The 23,358-nt window shown below is 37.2% G+C and overlaps 1 protein-coding gene across 2 annotated transcripts in view; it reads right to left on the bottom strand.

Moving 5' to 3' along the window:
* Positions 1–86: 86 nt before the first annotated feature.
* Positions 87–23,358, bottom strand: part of LOC134812277 (dTDP-D-glucose 4,6-dehydratase-like) — a 263,853-nt gene continuing 240,581 nt past the window's right edge. Inside the window, exons 2-7 of one of the 2 annotated variants that reach the window (XM_063819618.1) lie at positions 5,336–5,504; positions 2,889–3,028; positions 2,686–2,764; positions 2,243–2,339; positions 1,955–2,067; positions 87–1,705 (exon numbers count right to left, since the gene is read on the bottom strand). In XM_063819618.1, the coding sequence (XP_063675688.1) occupies positions 1,314–1,705; positions 1,955–2,067; positions 2,243–2,339; positions 2,686–2,764; positions 2,889–3,028; positions 5,336–5,504 (990 nt within the window). In that variant the 3' untranslated portion in view covers positions 87–1,313. The remainder of the gene's footprint in view (positions 1,706–1,954; positions 2,068–2,242; positions 2,340–2,685; positions 2,765–2,888; positions 3,029–5,335; positions 5,505–23,358) is intronic. The other variant, XM_063819619.1, reaches the window with a different exon arrangement.

Below are 23,358 nucleotides of genomic sequence, written 5' to 3'. Positions count from 1 at the left end.
GCCAAATGATACGATTAAGGTGCTGGAAGTTTGATTTCGGTCGGAGGAAGCTCACTGCAGAAATCTTAACAAAACGAAAATTCATATTTTAATCATAAAGTTTTGTAAAATCAAATACAAATTACAGCAAACTCCCTGGCTATAAGCTACCATATAATATGTAATAGCAAAAATGAGAATAATCCAGCACAAAGATTGAAAATAAAAATGGGAAGCCCAATAATTTCTGATACAAAAGAGGTTGAATACGTGTATTCTGAATGTGATAACTGATAAACGATAACTGATATGAAAATCCAACCATATGTGATTATTCTGCATGCGTGTGAAAATTTTGGATCAATCGAAAATCATGCATGCAGACTAAAATAAGTTCTAGTAGAAGCTTCGGCCACGGTGGCTACTACTTGGCTATTATATTATATTATATTAGATAACTTAATAATGTCTCATTCAAAGAACTAATTACATAATATCAAATATAATATTTGTACAATAATTAGCTTTTAAATTGTCGATGTTCATTTTTCTCTCAAGTATAAAAATATAAATGTACTGTGCCAACAAATGGGACCCTGATCACACAAATACAATTAATAGTACAAAAATATAAATCCAGCTACTCACACCTTATCACTTTAAAGACGGTTGTTGTAGTTCTGGAAAATCGAACCTCAATTTGATTTAAGTTTAATGTTTGGGCGAAATTTCGCTGATATTAGAAAAATATCGTACCCTCTGACACACAAAACCAAAAATAAGCAAATATAAGAAAATCAGCTACACGATATTTAGTAGATTGAAACAGAACCGAGATGGGCCACATCAGACGAATTAAAGTGGGGTGTCAGCTCGGAGTTCAGTAAATGTGGTAGGTAAGGGAGCTCTAGCTGCTTAGCATTTGTTGACTATTCGAATCTGGTCGGCCAGATATTTTATTCTACGACGATTGCCAAGAAATATGTTATTTGGCTTTTTAACCAACAGCTCAGCTGGCAATCCCTGTCACAAACCAAAATTGCACTTTGATTATACATCATACAAGATCAGTCTACTTTAAAGGAACAATTATGCTTGGGTTGAACGTCCTCTGCAAATGCACTCGGCCATCTTTCAATCTTAAACATTATCCACAATCCACATAATCTATAACATATAACAAATTAGTTTTCCTACAAATTATTATATTAACAAGCGTGTTTAACTAGCAAGCAAGCCCTCATGCAGACCATGGCCCTGTAACATATCATCGCATATTTGGAATACCACTCTAAAATCAATCACAACATGCACAAATCTCACCACCTGTCCTACTACTTGACATTAGTTTTAGGGAAGATCCCAATCTTAACACAGTCCTCCAGCACATCCCTTATATTCTCCTCCGTGACCCCAGGTCTCTTGAACTGGAAGCCAGTAGCTAGGAGTTTGTGATTACAGGCCCGAATGTTGAGGGTCTCCAACTGGGAGGAGTAGATAAAGGGAGAGAGAGGCGTGTTGGAGATACCCGCCTTGCTGCACATCTCCGACCAGGGTGACAAATGCTTCTCGTTAACGTCCTCAGCCACGTCCTTTAGAGATATGGACGCTAACATGGACGTGAACGAGGAGATGTACTCGTACTTTATGTCGAATATGTTACCCACGTGCACACAGATACCGTCAAGGATCGTGTCTCCCATATCAACCACGTTGTAGGTTTCTCCTGTGACAATACAGTACTCAGCAGTAGTAAGGAATCAGTAATGAACAACAGTTTTCCGTCGTCCAGGCAACAATCAAAATATTAGTAAAGTATCAACAATTTAGGTGCACGCCAGTTAAAATTTTGGAAAATCAAATCTCATTCTAGGTCTTAATCCCGGTCACGGTTTTAGTCCTGGATTTGATCCCGGCACACTCTCCAGTCCCGACCAAAGTAGCTCCCAGTCGAACCCCAACATATGACTCTTACCTGGAATACCATCCTTAATAAGATGGGTCACAGCATGACACAGGTCCTCAACGTGTACTGTGTTCACATACATGTTCTTGTTCCAGATTAGCTTCATGGTCTCCCCCAGGTGGCTGGAGGATGGTGATTGTAAGTAAATCATGGGTTTACTAAATTAACAAGAGATGTAGTGAACGGTTTTTCAAACTCAAATAGTAAATTTTAAAAATCATTCTCTGGGAGTGAGGTCTTTAATGGTTATTAATTCTTCGTTTGCGGACATGTTGAAGGATTCTACTATAAGTGTACCTATATATTGAAGCGATGACGAGTTGAGAGGTTATGTAGCCAAGTCTGTCTCCGGGTCCGTACACCATGCCAGCTCTCAGGATTACGTGATTCAGACCTGTCAGAGAACAAAGATAATCATGATCAGTCCAACCGACAGTGATCTAAACATTTCCATCATCCATTGTCATTGAAATTTGAAGTAGAAGTTATTTATGATTTAATTTGACAGCTGAGATAGTTCACAGTCACGCCATCTAGCGTTATTGGAATTTTAGATATTATGTACTAGATATGTAGCTAAATTCTAGATATGTATAAGCCTTATTCATATCTAAAATATGCCTTATGATTTATTTTAGCGACTCGGACAGTACGTTATTTAGTACCCTTTTTAATTTAAAATATTATTTACTATTGATTTATTTTACTGACTGAAACAGTACATGATATAAAACACGTACCAGCAACTTTAGCTACTTCCTCCTCAGCCTTCAGCTTACAACTCTCAAAATCGTACTTCGGATTAGTTTTTGAATCTTCCTGGATTGAATTTATGTTATTTTAAAATAAAATAAGTCCTACAAATGTATAATATCAAAATCTTGATAGCCCTACAAATGTTAATCTACACTCCCCCATTTCCAACTGTGCGAACTAAGCTAACCTTGGAAGTTTTTCCACTTGATCCGTACACTTGTGCCGATGAAAGTTCCACATAAAGCTTAACTTGCTGATCCTTTGCAAAGAGAGCACAGTTCTGCGCCAGCTTTGTGACCCGTTCCTCGTATATCTCCTTAGACAAGCCTGACAGGTGGGTAAACAGTCACTATTAGATCCAGTCTTGGCAGTCCGTTCATATTTACGATAGGATGAAATGATTATAATATTTCTCGGTTGGAAGGTCTAAGTTGACGGGTGATGCGTGTCGCGTGATTAAATAAAGGCGAGGAACTGATCTGACGGATTGTGTGCGTTTCAAATTTAATTTGTCTCCGACAGTTTTGGTCGCTTGCTTGATTCGCGTTTATTATAATCATACGCCAGACGCCTAACGCTATAATATAACGCCTAATACAACGCTATAAGTGACAGTCGAAGGAAGGAGCTGTCAAATCAGGCGCGACTGAAACTGTCTTTTGGTAGAGAACGTGGGTGGTGGGCGTCGGGAACAACTAATAAATGGGCAAAATGGGCATCATTTTCATCATTTTTAATAGAAAAATAAATATTTCTGATACCATGGAGCTCAAATGTAGCTGTTCTTGCCAATTAGAAGACTAGACTAGACGGCGAACATGATGGCGCTGTTTATTTTCATTACAGTTCAAGTTTAAGCTGTTTTTAAGGCTTTGCCCAATGGGTAAAGCCTTAAAAACAGTAATGCCCATCAATGCCCATGCCCGGATGACCAAAAGTTGGCCACAACGGTCAAGCCACAGTTTTGCATGATGGTGCTCAACAATGCATCCACCAATACTAAGTTACCTTTTTTTTTCGATTTCAGTAGATAAATATGAACCTGTCTTCACACTTGAACGATAATTGGGAAATTTGTTCACAATTCCGGCTATTGTCAACACTTCGTGCTTTGGAACAATAGTGCATTCTGCAGTCTCCTGGTACAAACTAATTAACAGTTTAAGTTGTGCACTTATAGTTTCGAACTAGTTCAAATGAAGCCCGTGCTATTTCAGCAATTCAGACGGTGCCAGCATGTTGTATTGTGTAACGGCGCCTCAATTTGTAGCAATTTACTGTTTTAAACAAAATAGAGTATATATTATTATAGGAAAATTTTACATGATCGAAAGTTGAATTTGAAGATCATCCTATTTTACTATTATAGTACAGTCAAATACTCTTTGCAGTTCCTGAGATATAGCTACATAAAAATTGCATTTCTGTTTTTTTATTTAGGGAAATAAACGTATGGAAATTTCGGAAGTCCTTTCAGGATTGAAATCTAGCAGTGCGAAATGATAATGGATTCGAAGACAAAATTTATAAATCCTCCGAAAATTTGCTCCCAGGATTCTAATCTAGCAATATGGAATGATGGTTCGAGAGATAAGAAAATGGGAGTATAGGGCTTTTACGGGAATTTTAACTCAGGATTGATATCTAACAGTAACAAAACGATAATTCTAGCAAAACTTTATTGAGGCAACTAGTTAGCCCATTATGCCAAAAGATTCCACTTTCGTCAGAATTTCCAGTTCTCGTCGGCCCCCTTGGGACGGTTTTCTGCAAAAGTGGATCCACTTTTACTCCTATAGTTGGGATTCTGAGACTCATGAAGTTATTTAATCACGTGCTATGGCAATGTGGTGTCTGTATTGCAGGACCATCATGCAAACATGATCAGACAAATATTGGTCCTTGTTTTTACAACATTCTGAACTCTTTCAGCCATTATATTAGTGAGGTTAAGTTTCTCCTGAACACTTTGACTTAGGAGAGGCTTAAACACCTGGCACTATCTCCGTATTGTTCTTCGACAATCACAAATAATTAGTTTTTCGGCATGTACTAAAATATCGCCCTTACTCAAGTTACATCAGTAATGAGATGAAGATTGAAGAAGCATGTTTTCTGTTGAGGACGAGGCCGGTTTTCTCCTCGGATTCGTAGGTGGTCACAATCGTGACGTATTTTCAACATCTTACTAATTCAATATCCGAGTGTTATACTGTAACTATATTATGTTCACTGAATATAATAACAGACAAATATCACTAAATATATTAAATATACATGAAGTTTGCACACTTGACCTTTTGAACGTCTGTCTTGTTTTCTTAGACACTTCCTTGGTCCAAGAGAAAAACCGAACACAGTGTTTTTTTTTGCAACCCTCGCAGTACCTTATATTTTGTGTGAGATTTGTAGTATCTTCTGTTTCATGTTTTTTGAAGATTAAGTTGGAGAGTGACTCATGACATGATTTTAATTAATACAATGTAACTCTCTCATTTGATGTCTAGACTAACGCCACATTGAAGTGGGCTTTGAACTGTAAATAAATACTTATTTGCAAATAACATTATTTGGCCAAAAACAGCTACAGTTCAATGTTGCAATAAAGTTATTATATACCAAAGCATAACTTACCAAGTTTGGTTTCTGCAGCCAAGTTAACGCAGTAGTCAAACGTAACCCCCAGTTCTTTGATCTTGTCAATATTCATGCGAGACAGTAAATTTATCGACTTGAACGTAACTTTGCTGTCCTCAAACGCTGTTTTGTGTTTTGCGCTCAACCACGCCATCGCTGGTGGAATCTGAAAAAGTAAAGAGTTGTCAGTTACCAAGGCAACTATCAGTTACCAAGGCAACTATCAGTTACCAAGGCAAGTGAGAATGTCAGCACTGTCTGGGAAGTGTTCTTTGAGCAATATTTCAAATGAACTTTGCTTAGTAGTACTAGTTTATTTTAACGTAAATGTTTTTTTTATAAGGAGTCCTTATTTATTATTATCAAGGCTCTTTTTCGGGATCCTGGTATTTACTATTCTCTTTCAAACTGAAACACGTTTTTCTGCGGGTACACCGTGCAAGTAAATAAATATGGGCCATAATTTCTTGATTACAGCTTTAAATAAAGCTCTTAACTCTATCAATCCTTTACCCGAGCACATCACACGGTCTTATCATCGTTATTAGGTCTAGCTGTGCTCACCTTAGTTCGAGCTTCATAGCTATTTACTGATCAAGGCAGAGAGAGAGAGAGAAATTCAGCAAATAGTACCTTCATTATAAGATAGGTGCTAAAAGTTTCCAAATTTGTAATTTCATTAATTACACATGAGTGCCTGTGGCTGTGCTGTGACTAGTAGCTACGATTATTATCGTAGTTCATACCACTGTTTACTTGTCCGGTCACAATAACGATATTAAATGTGAAGATTTGAATAATATTGGTCCTAGTCAGAGATGTCGGATCAGTATCTTCAACCAATTTTCATTAAGTTTTGGTTGGTAAGGTATTCCGACTATGATTATATTGAAATAGCCCACACCCCAACTAATGGCAGTGCATATTATACTGAGCTAAAGATAGTATTCTCCTTATCCCTTGCACCCTGGGTTTCGATAATGAAACTAATACAACAGCTATACCTATACCACCAGTTTTACCATCAAACATGCCCGTACTTGAAGGTTCTTTATACTTCCTAGTATTTCAAAGGCTATCTCGTGACACACCCATTTCCCCCGTACGTTATTATTTGTCAGTCAGGATTGGGCGCTGACATTATATGTGTAAATAATCAAATATCAGGCAGGCTCAATGTTCAGATCACTGCCTGGTTATTTGATTAACTGAACATGCCGTCAACTTGATCACCCTGTCATTGCAACCATTTATGTCAGATTCAACTCGTACTGTTCTTGATTAAAATGGTCCAAGGTAGAAATTTATTTATTGACTTGTTCGGAATTCGGGTAGAAGTGCTGTAATAAATAGGTTTAGTACCTTAAGAAGTTACCTTAAACCTATTATATCTATTTTCCACCGCATCTGCTATCCACTCATATAGACTAAAAGTATCAAAAAATTTGTTTAGATAAAGAATATCACCACCTCACCACCAGTTTTACTTGGCTGGTGTCCTCAAATTTGATTTTCATTTTCTTCCATTTCATTTCATAACGCTTTACGCTATGAACATAATAACTTTTTCGAGTCTTAACATGGGTGACCACTAAAGTCTATAACATCTGATAGCGAATACTGACAAAGAGTGGTTTCATTGCATTAAACTAACAACCTGACACAATTAATCTGGGATATATACCCCGGTTCTGACCTTGGTGGCACATTTAAAGCAAGCACAATCATCATATCAGAGCACCTCTCTATCCGTCGTCAATCATGGGTCACATAATGCACTTTCTGATGAGCAATGTGCTTTCTCATCACCGAGATAAATAAGCTGGATTCGGTCTCGGTTGGTGATTTTTACATTGATACTGAACTGATAACTGATCACTGAGTATGATTATCCACCAAGCCAAGCTGTCAAGGGTCAGTGAATTTTTTTCATTAGATTTTTTAACGGTTAAAACCATTAATTTTTTTTTGAAAATTCAATTTATTATTATATATATAAATCAAGCGTTACATTTCAGCCATGCAAAATTACAATGACATATTTTGGTATACTAATTGATGAATGGTGCTGCAATATAAGTTGCTTATTGTGTGGCCGGATGACAACTAACTAAAACATAAAAAGGAAAAATAAACTTGATTATATGATAATTAATTCGGCTGAACCAACACATAACAAAAGCCACATTAACATTGGGGCCGTCTATGACCTTGTGACAGACTATTCTGAGTCAGACATTTACGTTTTTACGACATTTTATGATTTCCGATCTTGGACATACCTGAAAAAAACATTATGTCGACAATATCGGTAATAAGACAGGTTTGATTACCCTTCCGGGGCCAAGGGGATTGAGATAATATTTGATTTAAATGGGACTTTTCGTTTCTCGAGTGTTTGTAAATAGTAAGATCGTTCCTTTGCGATCCAATTACAATTATTGCTTGCTCACCAGGAATATACCATTTTGAGACCCTACAGACTACTCAGTACTCGTACGTCAGACTGTTCAAGTGATTTTATTCCATAACCTTGGAAGATTAATGAGGTCTCCTTCTGTGGAACACGTTCATTCATGCTCGTCTAGATCTGCAATCTCCATTTAGGATAGACCCAGTGACTCACCTACATACAATTGTTTCATGATTTTGTTATCTTCCTAAAGGTAATTTTAACTTATGTCTTATAGTTGTTGATAATCAGCGATCAGTTCATTCACTCTGCTCAAAAATTAGAGTGATTTGATTCACAGACTTTGAAAATACTCGATTAATGAGGTCTCGTACTGCGGGACGAATAGATCTGCAATCTTAATCTATGATAGACCCACAGGCCACGTACATAAAATTGTTACATAAAATATTAAAATTGTAAAATGACTATGTTCTTTTTCCAAAGGTGCAATCTTCATTTGAAATGGGCTCCCGGCTCATGTACATCAAATCATCACATGAATTCATTCTCTTTCTTTGAACGTGGATGATTGGGGGAGGGGAGGCAACCCCATCGATGCCCATTGCCCATATTTTGACATAAAGTTGAGGAATAAATAGGCATCATATTCATAATTTTTCGGTCAAATCGAAAAATTAACGTTGATAATATAATTAATTAAGTCTGCTAAAAAACTATGGTAGAAAATTGATCGTGTTTCACTTGAAATTCTGCCAACGTTTCGCAAGCAGGGAAATAAAATTTTTTCAAGCACCGAAATTTGAATATTTGCCCAAAAAATGAGTGGGGAAAATATTGCAGTTTTTGCTGCAAGCTTGTACCCTCTAGATTAAGCAGCGGAATCTCTTGCGGTGACAAAGAGAGTACTTCAATGTAAGTTCCGTGATACCAACCAGTCAACTTCATTAATCAACTCCAGTCTCCAACTGTTGTTAATCAAATCAGAACAAGCAACCGTCAAGCCTCAATATAACACGTTAGGGGGTGTTGTTAATGTAAAACAAACAGTTATTTTACTGTAGATTTCCTGTCGATATATCTTATATCAGACAAGAGAAACGCTGTCTTAGGACGCGAGGAGGGTAGTTCCGTGGGCACAACAAAGTGGGTTACTCCAACGACGAAGCACTGGGTTCCTATCAGTTTCTTCCGTATCACTATCAAATGTTTCTGATTTTTCTTTCTTGCGATGGTCTTATTATGCAATGACACCATATTTAATTAAGATGTCCTCGTGTAAGGTTCCGCTCTCAACTATACGATATATCGTTTATTTTATGAATCCTATCAGCCCATTTACTCCAAACAACTCAATCAAGTGTACTTAAGATGAAGTACCGTTATCACATGAGCCGTATCAGTATTACCCACAGTGTGCAAACTCACAAAATACTATCATTTTAGATTATAATTCATGGGGTGCATAATTGTTTTAAATATACATTGCACAGATAAAAAACGTTAGTTTAATTCCTTAGAACGTTTGTAGTTGTGCTCGGGTGCACATTAAATGCTACTTATTAAACTTATGCTACTTTTGAAAAAAACTCACCATATCACCACTGTTAGAGTGATACAGCCTGAACGACGTCCGAGTAATAGGTCATTAATTTTTATTCTAAACAAAATATATTGAACCAATAATTAGGGGCAAATCATGAGCACAACATTGTTTATAATTGATTATAAACAATTTTGTACTGTAATTGTAATAGGGGGGGTCCAAGGGGAACTTTGGGGAGTTTTGGGGAACTTTTTTTTGGGGAACTTCAGGAAACCTGGGGGACTTTCCCAAAGTTCCCCAAAAAATTATCAATGAAACAAATAATTTTGGGGAATTTTGGGGAACTTTTTTTTGGGGAACTTCAGAAAGTTCCCCAAAATTCCCCAAAATTCCCCAAAGTTCCCCAAAAAAATTATAATGCCAAACAAATTATCATGCTGCATGTATCAACAAGTAAGTTAAGATTATACCTTATAATAACATACATGTTAACATTAATGGGTATTAATGTATATTAGAGAAATTTTGAATAATTTTGAATAATTTTGAATAATTTTAAATAATTTTGAATAATTTTGGGGAATTTTGGGGAACTTTGGGGAGTTTTGGGGAACTTTTTTTTGGGGAACTTCAGAAATCTTGGGGGACTTTCCCAAAGTTCCCCCCCCCCCCCCCCCCTGTAATAGTTATGTTGTGTTTTGTGTTGTTTTTCTATAAATAATTCGTCGTCATTTGAGTTCGACCATGTAACAAAGGAGATAGACGAGGGAAGAACAAGTGGTCAACTATTTACATAATTAAGATGTTCCCAGAGTTTTGCATAACGGTTTGTCATAGTGTTAATGTCAACTTGTGACGCAATGCCAGCAGTGAAAACGGTAATTTATGTAAAGTGGTACATTTCTACTGGACAATTTCCATGGTCTTTTTATATACTATTCGGCATAAAAGTAGTCGCTATATATCTAAAAGTAAACTAACCTCTCTCCTATTATTTGGACGGCTGGGATAATGTGAGTTAAATTTGGAGAGCCTAAAACTCTTAACTTTATCCGCCTACCTAGACCTCTATTATGTTGAGTCTATCTACGGAGGAAAATGCTGAAAGGTTGAAAGAACATACAAACGCTATGCCTATTTGCTTTTCATGTTCCTGCGGAAACGTCATGATGTTCAATTCTGAAAAGGACGGCGGACGCGCACCTCAGTTCGTAATAACTGCTACTTCTTCTTGCACTGGTATGTCACATGTGAGGTTAAAATGATTTGTAATTAAGTAAATGATTATTGTCTAAACTGCTCTGCACATCCGTGCCCAGTCGGCTGCTTTTCCAGTGACAATACGAGCTGCCGAATCTTCAGCAATTCTTTCAGTGTGCAAATTTACAATAAATATTCAATTTGGTACTCCCATTCCTAGCTGGAATTCGAATTATGTAAATTTACTGTTTTTATCACTATATGTTGCTACTTGCTTAATAACGAATTAGCATTAAAATTTCTTGTGCTATAGGAGCATTTAATTAGCATTAAATGCTTTTTGTGATGATTTGGTGCTACATTTTTGGAGCTGTTGAAAATGCCACCAAAAATTGCTATCAGCATAATATAGACACTAGACAGTTGAGTATGATTCCCGGAGTCACGTTACGATCGACATCAAATATTCAAATGATTCCGAGAAAAGGAAATTAGTCTAATTGGAGTAAATGGACTGACATTTACAAATAAAATCCTTGATTTTTTACCAACAACTATGAGCAATGTGAGCATGTGTTACCCCAGGATGTTTTAGAATGCAAATGTAAAGTATTGAGTAATTTGGTAATCTAGCACAAGTATTGTTGTTAACTCGTTTATTTCAACCTCCCTCACACAATGACAGTTTTATTACCCTTTATTACCTGGAGACGCAGTTCTCGGCCCTCGGGACTATTTCCTTGGCAAGTATCCTGATGGCACTACCTTTCTATGATTTAGTGAGCTGAACGAGTTCAATATTTTTGCATATTTTGCCGACATTTGTTAACATAATTATTCATACCATACCTTGTGTCGGCTTGTCTACTTACCGTACTGAGATGATATACGTAAGATTTTAGATCATATCTGTGAATTGCTTCCCAAAGTCAATTATTCTACCAATCCCTAAATAAGTTTTATTTCTTCCGAATCAAATAATATAAGTGACGCTATGGGGATTTTAGGGAAGTAGTCGAGATTTAGTCTATAATCTAAGTAACGTAAAAATAACGTAAAATTAAACTCGGTGGTTATCCTTTGTACAATTTATCAACCAAACCTAGGTTTGCAACTAAATTGTTTTGTTGACATATTATATAAGTTGTTTTCTAATATTACCAACCTTTTAGCGACAATGACAACTATTGATCCTGGTGATGCTGCATTGGGGACAATATCTCTGGCCAGTATTCTGATTGGTCTACCCCTCAACCTGATAATGCTTGCTTACTTCCTCACCTTCAGTGGAAAAAGAACCCTCAGTTGCACGCTCTACTCTCTAATATGTGTGGTGGACATCACCATTATCACCGCCCACTTCCCCACCACAATCAGCTATCTGAATAACAGGAATCCAGTACTCTTTGAGTCGGATATCTTCTGCTCGATCTGGGGTCTGGTCTGGAACACTGCCATGAGAGTTTCAGTGTTCATTATCGCAGTCCTGTGTGTCAGCAGGATGATTGCGATCGTGTTCCCTCTGAGAAAAATCTACCGCCGCGCCTCAATGGCTATCATATCCGTCTACGCGCTTCTCATTTCCTTGCAAAGCTCGGTTCCCTTTTGGTATGGAGGCAGCTACCTCTACGATAAGTACGGAGTGACCTGCTACGATCAACACTCTGACACATACGGTCCAGTTTACTACTTCTTCGTGGGATTCCTAGAATTTATAGCGCCCCTGTTTGCTGTCTGCCCCGCTTGTGGCATCTCCATATTGGCTCTTTACAATTCAAGAAGAAACCAGAACAATTTTGCAGCGAACCCCAATCAAAGACTCAGTCGCACAAACAATGCAACAATAACTATGATACTGCTGACCTTTGCCTACATCATATTTAACGCACCTTTAGTTCTCTATACTCTAGCTGCATTTCTAAACATAGCGACTAAAACTGAAATCTTTGACAATTTCTTGAACGCCTTCCATGGAGCAGAGATCGAGGCAGAGGGGCAGTTCCACCTACTGAACTTCACATTCACTGTGAGTGTATGTTTGAACTCAACCGCCAATGCTATACTATTCATTTGCAGGTCGGGTGCAGTTAAAGCGTGGCTGAGGAGTGCTGTTTTAAGAAGCTGGTCTAAGGAGGGTGCTGCTGTTAAACTTCAGCGGGTTCTTAGCCTACCCACAATTGCGCATGGTTCCCACACATTAACAGGTTCCCAATCTGTGAATTGAGATCTGATTTCACATGTCAGATTCTCAAAATGACAGTTGCGCCCAACGATCACTTGACATTATGTGACCTTGTGGGGATGTGCACTGTGCAGAGCAGGTGCAGATCAAGCGCATACATGCGACCAAACTTTTATTAAGACGCTTGTTATCTCCGCAAAAAACGTATATATGTGAGCAATGTAAGTGTACTATTATCGATTTTTTTGGCGATTAATTGTCCGACAGACTTTCAAGTTTGAGAGAGACCTTTTTCGTGTTTTTCTTTCAGCTTGTATCGCAGCTTTTAAAAGAATGCAATAAGAGCTTTTGTGATACATTTTTCAATGTTGCGTGCACTATTTGACTATTTCATACTGCACGCGGTAGGTATAATTGAGTATTAGATAATGTGTTACAATGTTAAGTCATAAATATCACATATAGTTAGAGTTCTTTAAGTTTACCACGGCGGCAAACAATTGGATGTTGTCTACTGGGAGCCATTTCGTTGAATTATGTCTTAATATCAGCCTTTAGTTGAAATATGTGTGTAGCTAAATATCTTTGTATGCATTATCTTACTATCTTTGTATACATTATATATAAGAATGTGGCGTGTTTCATTGTTTGAAAAGTCGAGTTGTTGTAAACCCGCGATGAGTTGGCATGTGCCTCAGTAGTATATTTCCTTGAGTCACATATTACGATGATCTTATATATCAAATGATACCAATATAAAAGATATACAAAATATTTTTCTTACTGATATTGTAGGTCTTTAGGTAAAAGAACTTTTATGAAAGTAATTAATGAATATTTTTGTTGGCTTCCACCCGTCTTAATTTTAAAATCAATCAATTTCGTGTGGATAAACGTAAGTGTGGCAGTGAAATATCTATTTAAAAACGCAGTTCTGTATAAGTATTGTTCACTGCTCATTTGACTACTTGTTATAGTACATTTTTTATGGTTACGTTGGAGCACGATTACAATCGTATAGCTGTTGTAATTTTTAGTTTATAGCTATAGACTAAATATATATTTAATTAGTATAGAACAAAGTCTTTTTCGGTCAACGTAACATATTCATTGAATATTATTCAACATTAAGTTTTTTGTTTTTTTTAATCGATAGAATACCGCACAGCGTTGTATTCAAACGAATTTATCTTGTAGCTTAGATAGTAGCTACGTATACATATTTTCATTACAATAATATTTGTATTTATTTATTGTTCACCGTGTTGTTCTGTAATCGTTGTCCCATGTCAGACCAGTCAGACCGATTAAAATCAATGATGCATAATGTTTTAAATCTAATTAAAAATACTTGACTTTTTTCCAAAAACATGTGTGATATTTGACGGTGCTCAGACAGTGTAAACCTTATGCATTATAATAATACAGCTCTAAACGATATAAGATTAATATAAGATTAATAAGATTAAGATGACCATTTACTTTATTCACTATTGTAGAAATAGTTGTGATACCATGGTAGCTCAAATAGCTTTCTTATCCAAAAAGACTGTATGGAATATGACGATCAAGTACCCCACACAGATGTGATTGTATTAAACTGTTGTATAGCATCTGCGATTTGTTTGATAGAGAACTCTTCAGCTTATTCAAGGGATTTATAGCTGACACACTATTTAGCTAAAGTCTGTTATCTAAGAAGCTCGCGTCCCGGACCATTTCGCTATATATATCTAATTTGTCCACTGTAACCACTATGAACTTCCAGAAGCTTTGTGACAGTTGAGCCTTTTCTTACCCAATCTAGATAAAATTACCATGGGAAGATGATGAATTAAAACAAATAAAAAACTGCTTAATCAGATATGACAGTTGCATTGCGCCTATTAGTATTTTGTGAGCTTCAGATGACAGATCATATAGATTATAGAGTTACAAATTATACTGGTAGATTATTATTTCTGTGTCTCAATAATACTATTGATTGAAATCCCATAAACTAAATAATTTTATTCACGCCGTCTTGAGACTGCAAGGTCAAGATTATTATCTGACTTGATTCGTTGAATTCATATCGAATTAAATAAAAGTAAGAGGAAAGTTATCTTCCTTTACTGAATGGGAATAAAGACTTCATCGACAATCTTAAATTGTTTGCCAAATTAAGCAACAAAATTGTTAAATGTTTCTGTAGTGGGATTTTTTGCGTGCTGCCACGTCGTTTTAGTAACGCCGCCACTGGTTGAGGGAAATGGGACGGTGTACACTCTTGGAGTCATTTAACTGAATGTAACTTAACATCACCTTTTTGAAAATCTATTTTGTGACCATACTAAGATACGTCTTGGTTGGAAAATTAGGACCTTCAATCAGGGCATATACTTCTTGGTTGGCTGCAATGATGCCCGAACGTGGATATAAAGATCGGCCACACTTCACTGTTTCATTAATCGCTCTGATTAATCAAATGCTTCGGAAATCCGTGTTATGAAGCTCTGATGGACTACCAGAAATGATTGGGACTCCGCATTTTTCCGTTGCCAAATTGGCATATTTGCTGGGATTATTAGAAATAAAGGAAGAGTATGTGGTTGAGTCCTCTACCGTAGTAAATTTACTTTATACGTGCTACAGGCTCTGTTGCACAAGACCCTGGTCATTAGAAACACCTCTAAAAGTTCGTTTTTTGACAAAAAAATTAAAATTTCTGTAATTTCATTTCTGTTTTAGTTACGCATTTGATTTTTGGTATGCGTATAAAAAATCGATACGGCTTTAAAATGAGATGTTCGGCGACCTCCTAGCTTAATCACAAGACTCAAGGAAAAAGTGGTCGACTGGGCCAGCCTTCGACCTAGATCATCCAACTCATGTATTTTAGATCAGAGGATACTTTGATAGAAGTTATTATTCAAATATAATTCATAACTTAGTAATGACTTGTTAGCCTCATTTTCCCCTCAATTAGCGGAAAAATTTCCCTCCTCTCTTCGGATTCTGAAAGAGTTTAATCTGATGAATCGATTGAACACGTTTAAACTTTTATTACATACTTGGAAGCTGTCATTAGAATACAAAATGTAAAATGACTCGTTAGCCTCAATTTGCCCTCGACTAAATGCTTCAAAAATTTTATTAATCGAAACTCAATTAGTTGAACTATAGACATGTAAAATATCATATGCCTATCTTAAAAGTTCTTGTTGTGACAATCTTCTAAAGTTAAATTGGGGAAAACGTGGTCCATCTCTTGCGAACTTTCCTAATGACCAGGGTCACAGCAGTTATTGTAAAAATGGTTCTGTGAAGAAAGGAAAGTAAAATTTAAACTAGTTACGCTATATTGTATAACATTTTAGATTTGACCAATTCATAATTTCTTTTAATACTGTGGTCTCTAGTCCAACAACGGCCTCTACTATTTCGGTGGCGCTGCCCAGGTTGAATGTGTGGGATGGAGGAGACAGCCCCTCTGCGGGATCTTGTGATTTATTGTGTAAGCTTACTGCTTTATGCGCATTGCGCTAGAGGTGTTGGCATTTTTTGCAATTGTGACGGCGGGTGAGTGCACTGTGGCATCGCGTGAGAGCTGATGAGATACCAGCGTTGTTTTAGTCATTGCAATCTGCAAATGGTTGATCTGGTGATAGTCTAGCAATGAAGTTTCTGCCGTGGTTGGGGAGCCGGAGCCGTTGGGGTTAACTTGGAATTTAAAATAGTGCAGCTCGGGCATTGGTCCTTGTAGAAAGTAGGTGGTGTTTTGATAGGACGCCTATAGTGAGCAATGCTCAACTTTGCATGCGGTGTGCACTGTGCATGTGTTTGCATGTGTTTGTCGGCGTTGGGGAGCTTTGAAGCCTGGGTGTGACAGGGTTTTATGGGGTTTCGTTGTTTTTCCCCGTTTCCGAGGGTTCCCAACTTTAAGTTTGTTCGGAAGTTTCGGTGTGTCCTGTCGGGGGTGAGTGGGAGCACTTGTGATAATTTTGTTTTCTCGTAATTTGTGGGGCTTTCCTTGATTTATGTATTGTGTGGCTACGGTGTGTTATGGCCGTCTCAGCAGGGGTCGAATTCACATAAAGAAAGTAAACCATCGATTTAAATCTACCGCCGCTCCTGTTACTTGATTGGTCTGATCAGCAGCACGTGATGTTACACCTCGACGCTTATTGGTCACTCTGTAATAGACCACGAATCGATCTGTTTAGGATACAATACAATTGCCGTGGTTGTTTTGGCTTGTTTGTTACCTGTTTCATGTTCCTTTACAGTTTACACTCTACTTAATCGATCAGTTAAGTCGACGATGGCGACTGCGTTGCCTTGACACTTGTTACAATTCAACGGTTACTTTGACAGTTGACACTAAGATGACGTCAGCGGGAGGCTCTGCTAAACATCAAGACCAGAACAAAGAGGAAATAAAATTTCACATCTGCGCATGATCAGTGATCATGCACCACTCGTAATAAAGCATCCCGTGCGATCTAACACTAAATAATTTCCAATCTGGTCCGTTACTGGCACACAACACGGAATTTTTATTGATTCTGTCTAGGACTAAACAGCGATTATTCGTACATGTCTGATGTCATGTCATGATTACAAAATTTTGTATTCACTGACGCTTCAAGTTACACTACCGTCAAATTTAGCAACATTTAATGATTGAGGCTAATTGGCAATTATTTTCCGTCGTCGGAATTATTTGTTGCGTCCCCCTTTGCTATTTGATTGGGTATAAATCTGGCAAGTAAGAACCTTATAAGAAATTGCTTAAGAATAAGGATTCCAAATTAATTATACAACCCTAGATATCTTATATCTATAAGACTGTAATAGTGGAATGGTGTTAGTCTAACAGCATTCCAGTTGTACCAAGTTAACTCTAGTCTATATTCAGACTGCTTTGTTTTGTTTTCAGAAAGAATATTTTGTAGATAGGATTCACATCAGTTTGTTCACAAAAAATGTGGATTTGCAGTGAGAATTGCTCTTGTGCAGGCAACAGGGCTACCAGGTTAAGGTATTTTCTACCCATGATTTTGTATTCGTTTCACCTGATGTTCCTAAATCTCAGCAGATCATTGTGAGACTTACCGGGTTACCAGGATTACCAGGGTTACCAGGGTTACCAGGGTTGCACAGATACATACCTAAACCTCGACCAGTAATCTAGAGATCGTATTTATTTCATACGGGACTTTTCGTTGAAATGTCATTAGTAGAGATAACTAATCATTAAGATCTGTGAGATACCGTACGAACCTTGAAACTCAATGCTATATAAACGGCTAATAGTCAGTCGGTGTGAGAGAGACAGGTGTTTCTAGTAGGTAATGATACAGATTACAGATTACCTCGAGGCGGGCTGCTGAGTGCTGGTCGGTATTTATAGGACCTCATCTTATAATTATCATAATTCCCGTTGGAAGATTTAGCTCAATGGTGCCAATCATTGCTGGTGGTTTTATTGCATAAAATAGTGTCACTTTGCCAGATGCTTCATAACAAAAATGCTAGTTGATAATTTTATCGATATTCTGCGACGAGATTTGTATTCCAGTAATCTCTTGGACTAAAAATAACACGCGAAAATGGACTACCGCCAGACTATCACTAAGAGGGTCGTTGTGACTGACAAATGTTCATCGATGAATATTGAATAAAGTCGTTCGGAGTTGGGATTAATCTAGCATCGCAAACTTTGAAACCTCTTCTTCTTATCATCATATTGCTTTATCTAATGAAATCAGTAGCTTGAAAAGCATAAACATTGCGAATTTTTCAGGGAATACAATGAAATTTATAAAAAGGCTTCAGATCTCAACTTTGACATTACTTGATTGATATATATGTTTGATCTCCTTCTCTAACTGTATATAATACACTAAGTGTCGTTCTTAACCTAGAATTTTCGAGATCATTTTCATATAAATTGAAATGAAATTTCTTTGCTCCATAATTTCTAATCGGGTTGTAGTAATGTACAACTGCTTGAATGTGTATACATATTCAAGCTGATAGAATATATAATAAAAATACAACACATAATAAAATTTCAACATTATTATAATTATATTCAATTTGGTTAATAAACATTCCCCCTCAATCTGAATCATTGATCCTAGTGTAGTGATTTGGTTGGTTCTCATCATTGTTAGTCGAATACGTCTAGATTAACATAACCTTTTACTAGATATTACCCTTTGATAGCTGTATTTGTCGGTTGCTTACTACTGAGATTTGCAGCTTGGCGCGAGCAGATGCTTTATCTAAAGCTTAGCTTACGCCAGTAGCTTAGGTTTCTCAAGAGGTAAGCTTAGTTTATCTGTCAACTACTCAACTAACATTATTATCACGTACTTGGAAGCGCGTTTGTGATGGGTTAAAAGGTACGCAATAACACTTATATAACATAAAGAATTTGTTTTAACTTGTTTGTATGAAAAGCATCAATAACTTATTGGCAATAATGTTGGACGGTTGAAGGAAAGTGGTGATAGCACTTGCTTTTTCGTTTGCCGTGCTTGGTTGGCTAAAGCCATCAAACAATTTTTCTCTTCGTTATTTTTACCGTCTAAACGGACGTCAATAAGGTTTCAATAGCGACAGACTAACCTTAAGTACTTAAATTAGACAGATCGTACAAAAGTAAGTTTCCGATTGGTTGATATGACAGTTACGTTTGAGGAAAATCAGCAGAGCCCATATCGTAACATAAGTCTAAGTGTAGTCAGCTGTTGCCGTAAATAAAGGCTCTTATTATTTGCCCAAAAATTATCACGTGACTTGTGATTTACGGTTTTGCAGCCAAACAAAACGGTTTTACATAAACCCTGACCCCGAAGCTAACCTTAACCACAGCCATCGCGTTTTCCTAGCCTGTCACGTGACCAAAACAGTGTTCTGCCCTCCTCAGGGAAGTATTTTACCCTACATTGTTGGGGGTGATTCGGAATCAGCGTCCAAAAATACATCCAACTAAGTCACTTTCATATCCTCGGAGCCTTTTCACAAGACCTTTTATTTTATTTCGGCGAGCGATTTAGCGGGAGCGGCGAATAAACGTCAATTCAAAATTCCCGAATACATAGTTGCGAATATTATGATATATATTAGCCATGATAATTGATTTGTGCTATGTATTAATTTCTTTGTAATTATTATTAATATTTTGACGTGATCGACATGACTTTTACGCTTTGGAGTGGGTGGTCTCTCCATGAATTGAAAATTGAAACCTACTTCAAGATAATTGGCTACCGGAAAATTGATGCTTTTACGTAACCGTATCGTCATCACAGCGTTTTGAGGCTAGCTCCTTCGACGAACAATGATTTTGGAATAGCCTAGCTGTTTTCATGCGGCGGTATCAGGTGACACTCATTGATCCGTGAGCATAAAAATGGAAGCCTTTGCAAAAAGGCAACCGTGCTCAGTGCTGGATTTGTCAGCTTTGGATCTGTTATCCTACTTAGACGTCTTGGAATTTCAATTATTGTACTACGAATTCTAAAAATTATAATCATATTGCCGCCAAAGACTCTAAATAACTAAACGATTGTTATATTATTTCATCGTGTTTTCTCTAACTTTATTTGTCACGGTCACACATTTCTTCGTTTGATATATTTTGCTGACCGATGTTGACATTTTTTCACATAATTATTCGTGCATTGTGACGTTTTGCCTAATTGTAGTACTTAGAGATTATACGTAAGATTTTAGATTATTTGTGAAATGTTTCTAAAGTTCAAATAATTATACCCGACCCTGCTTGAAACATTCTAGCTGCTTAATTGCATGAAAAATTCTTGGTCTCTTAAATCAAAGTTACGTAATAATGACGTTCAATTAAACGCAATGGATGATTTATCAGCCAAACCTTAACCCTGGGTTTATTTGCAACTAAATTATTTTGTCAGTATCATATGTAAGTTGCATCTAATGTTACCCAACTTTTAGCGACAATGACCACTACAACGACTATGACGACTATGATGAGAATTAGAAGACCAATTGATCCTGGTGACGCTGTGCTAGGGACGATCTCTATGGCTAGCATTCTTATTGGTCTACCTCTTAACCTGATAATGCAAATATACTTCCTCACCTACACTGGAAAAAGAAATCTCAGTTTTATGCTCTACCTGCTTATCAGTGTCGTGGACATCACCATTATTACCGCCCACTTCCCGACCACAATCAGCTACCTGGATAACAGAAATCCTGTGATGTTTAGGTCGGATATCTTCTGCTCGATCTGGGGTCTGGTCTGGAACACTGCCATGAGAGTTTCAGTGTTCATTATCGCAGTCCTGTGTGTCAGCAGGATGATTGCGGTCGTGTTCCCTTTAAAGAAAACAAACCGTAAAGGTCCACTATATCTTATTTTTGGATATATCTTCCTCATGCTGGTACAAAGTTCGGTGCCGTTTTGGTTTGGAACTCTATATACGTACGACGAAGCGGGGGTTACCTGTTATGATTACACATGGTATGGATATTCACACTATTTCATCATCGGAGTATTTGAGTTTCTTGCACCTCTGGTTGTGGTTTTACCTTCATGTGGCATCTCTATTAGGTCTCTCTACAGCTCCAGGCAAAGGGATGCGAAGTTACATCGGGGTCTGCATTCTTCACGCAGGAGCAGGTTGAAGAACAATGCTACAATCACTATCATAATGCTGACATTAGCTTATGCCCTGTTTAATGCTCCGCTCGTTGTGTACACGATATTTGCATTCCTCCAAATGACAACCGGAACCACTGCTTTTGATGGTTACTTAAACGCATTCCATGGAGCTGATGTCGAAGAGGAGGGACGTTATCATTTGCTGAACTTCTCCTTTTCTGTTAGCGTATGTTTGAACTCCACAACGAACGCCATAGTCTACATAAGTAGATCATTTGTAATTAAATCATGGATTTCAAAGATATCAGTGGGGAAAAAGCGTGTGATAGACTCTATGGTTTCATTGAGATTCTTAAAAAGCAGAGAATTCACAGGTTCCCAAAGTACCCTTAGGGATGTTTCACATGTTGGTTCACATGTTGGTTCACATGTTGGTTCACATGTTGGTTCACATATTGGTTCACATGTTGGTTCACATGTTGGTTCACATATAAATTCACATGATATGTATGCCAGTCTGGGGCAAGGCTAAGAGGAGGTTGCTTGGTAAGTTGGTAATTCATACATAATAGCTATAAGTAAAATGGCTTTCGGAAGGGAGGGGTCTTTAATAGCCAAAAATGACTTCCGTAGGATGTGGATTTTATGTTTATCAGAATGAAGGTTTGAGCTAACTTAATTACGATAGTAAATATACGTTTACCTTGGCAAATTTACAATTTATTGGACTGTTAATTTTGTAATGAGAAGAAGTATTTATTTAAGACAGTTAATTTTCAAATTCAAAGTGAATCAATATGATTTTAAGCACGACATTTAAGAACTGAAAAACGGGTTCATCCATCGTAGACATCAACTGGACATCTCAGCATGTATTCTATATCGACAACGCTCCACCTAATAGCAGAAAGTTCTGATCTCTGTGCTTATCTGTTGTAGTGTTTATAAAGATTTATATTCGAAATAATGCCAGCGTATCTATTGTTGTAAATGTAATGCAGATGCCGTCTATGTACAACATCAAGTTTTCCTAATTGAACGAGTAACAGAACAGTCTACTGAGTTATATGAAACGATCTGCAGCTGGCTAGCTGTTCGTTAATGCGGTAAGTGCAGCATGCAGCTAAGCTAGATTCTAAGGTATAATATACAGATCGGCATGAGCGCGCTCGAGACTTCGCGTGCGCAAGTACCAAATTAAAATTCCGCGTCTTGCGTAAAGTTCAAACCATATTTCCTAACTTTTACCATGGTCTGATTTTCTAGCAAGTTTCGCCTGTAAGTCACGTGAATTTGTAAAATAACTGAGATTAATCTGTTGTCATGGGAATTAAGTGGTCCAGTAAATGACAGATGTAAGTTAATGGGCTAAACAATGACCACCAAGACGAGTGTGATCTTCAATACACACCAGGACTATACTCTGGATGTCGCAAAAAGTAACCTGGTGTTATTTCACGACAAATTAAACGACTAAAAGATAAATAAAGGTGTGAAATTGTAACTGTTTTATCTATTTTATGGCTAATGTGAACCATATCTTCAGGGATTCTGCTATTCTTAACTAAAATCAGTTCACTTAGCATATCATAAAAACAAAGCAATAACGGTACTGAGATTTTGATGGAGCCAGCATTCACTAACACAATATAATAGTCGATAATTACCAAGCAAGGGAGCCAATTAAGTTCCTCCTAAGAAATGACCTTTATGGATGCATTATGTACACAGAGAGTGCAAAGATCTGCAGAAGATCTCGCTTGGTCACGTGGTGAAGGTACATCTCCTGCAGTAAAATAGTATGAACACGCGGCAATGAGCACTCTTTTTAATTTGTACCACTTCATTTGGCTCTCTTCAAACCACTTTATACGTACCCTGACTAAACGGTATACAATGAAGTATGCTCTGTTTAAATTTCCATCTTCCTAACAAAATACAGAAGTACAGAACATGTGCATTCTTGAGTAAGTCTGGTTTTCTCGAGAGCGAATGAGAATGCTCGCTAATAAGGAACATAAGTCTACATCTATATTTTATA

The sequence above is a fragment of the Bolinopsis microptera genome, chromosome 3 (genome assembly GCF_026151205.1).
Source record: "Bolinopsis microptera isolate Bmic1 chromosome 3, MBARI_Bmic_1.0, whole genome shotgun sequence".
NCBI classification, from domain to species: Eukaryota; Metazoa; Ctenophora; class Tentaculata; order Lobata; family Bolinopsidae; genus Bolinopsis; species Bolinopsis microptera.
The sequence above is the reverse complement of the archived record's forward strand: the minus strand, read 5'-3'. Positions and strand labels throughout refer to the sequence as shown.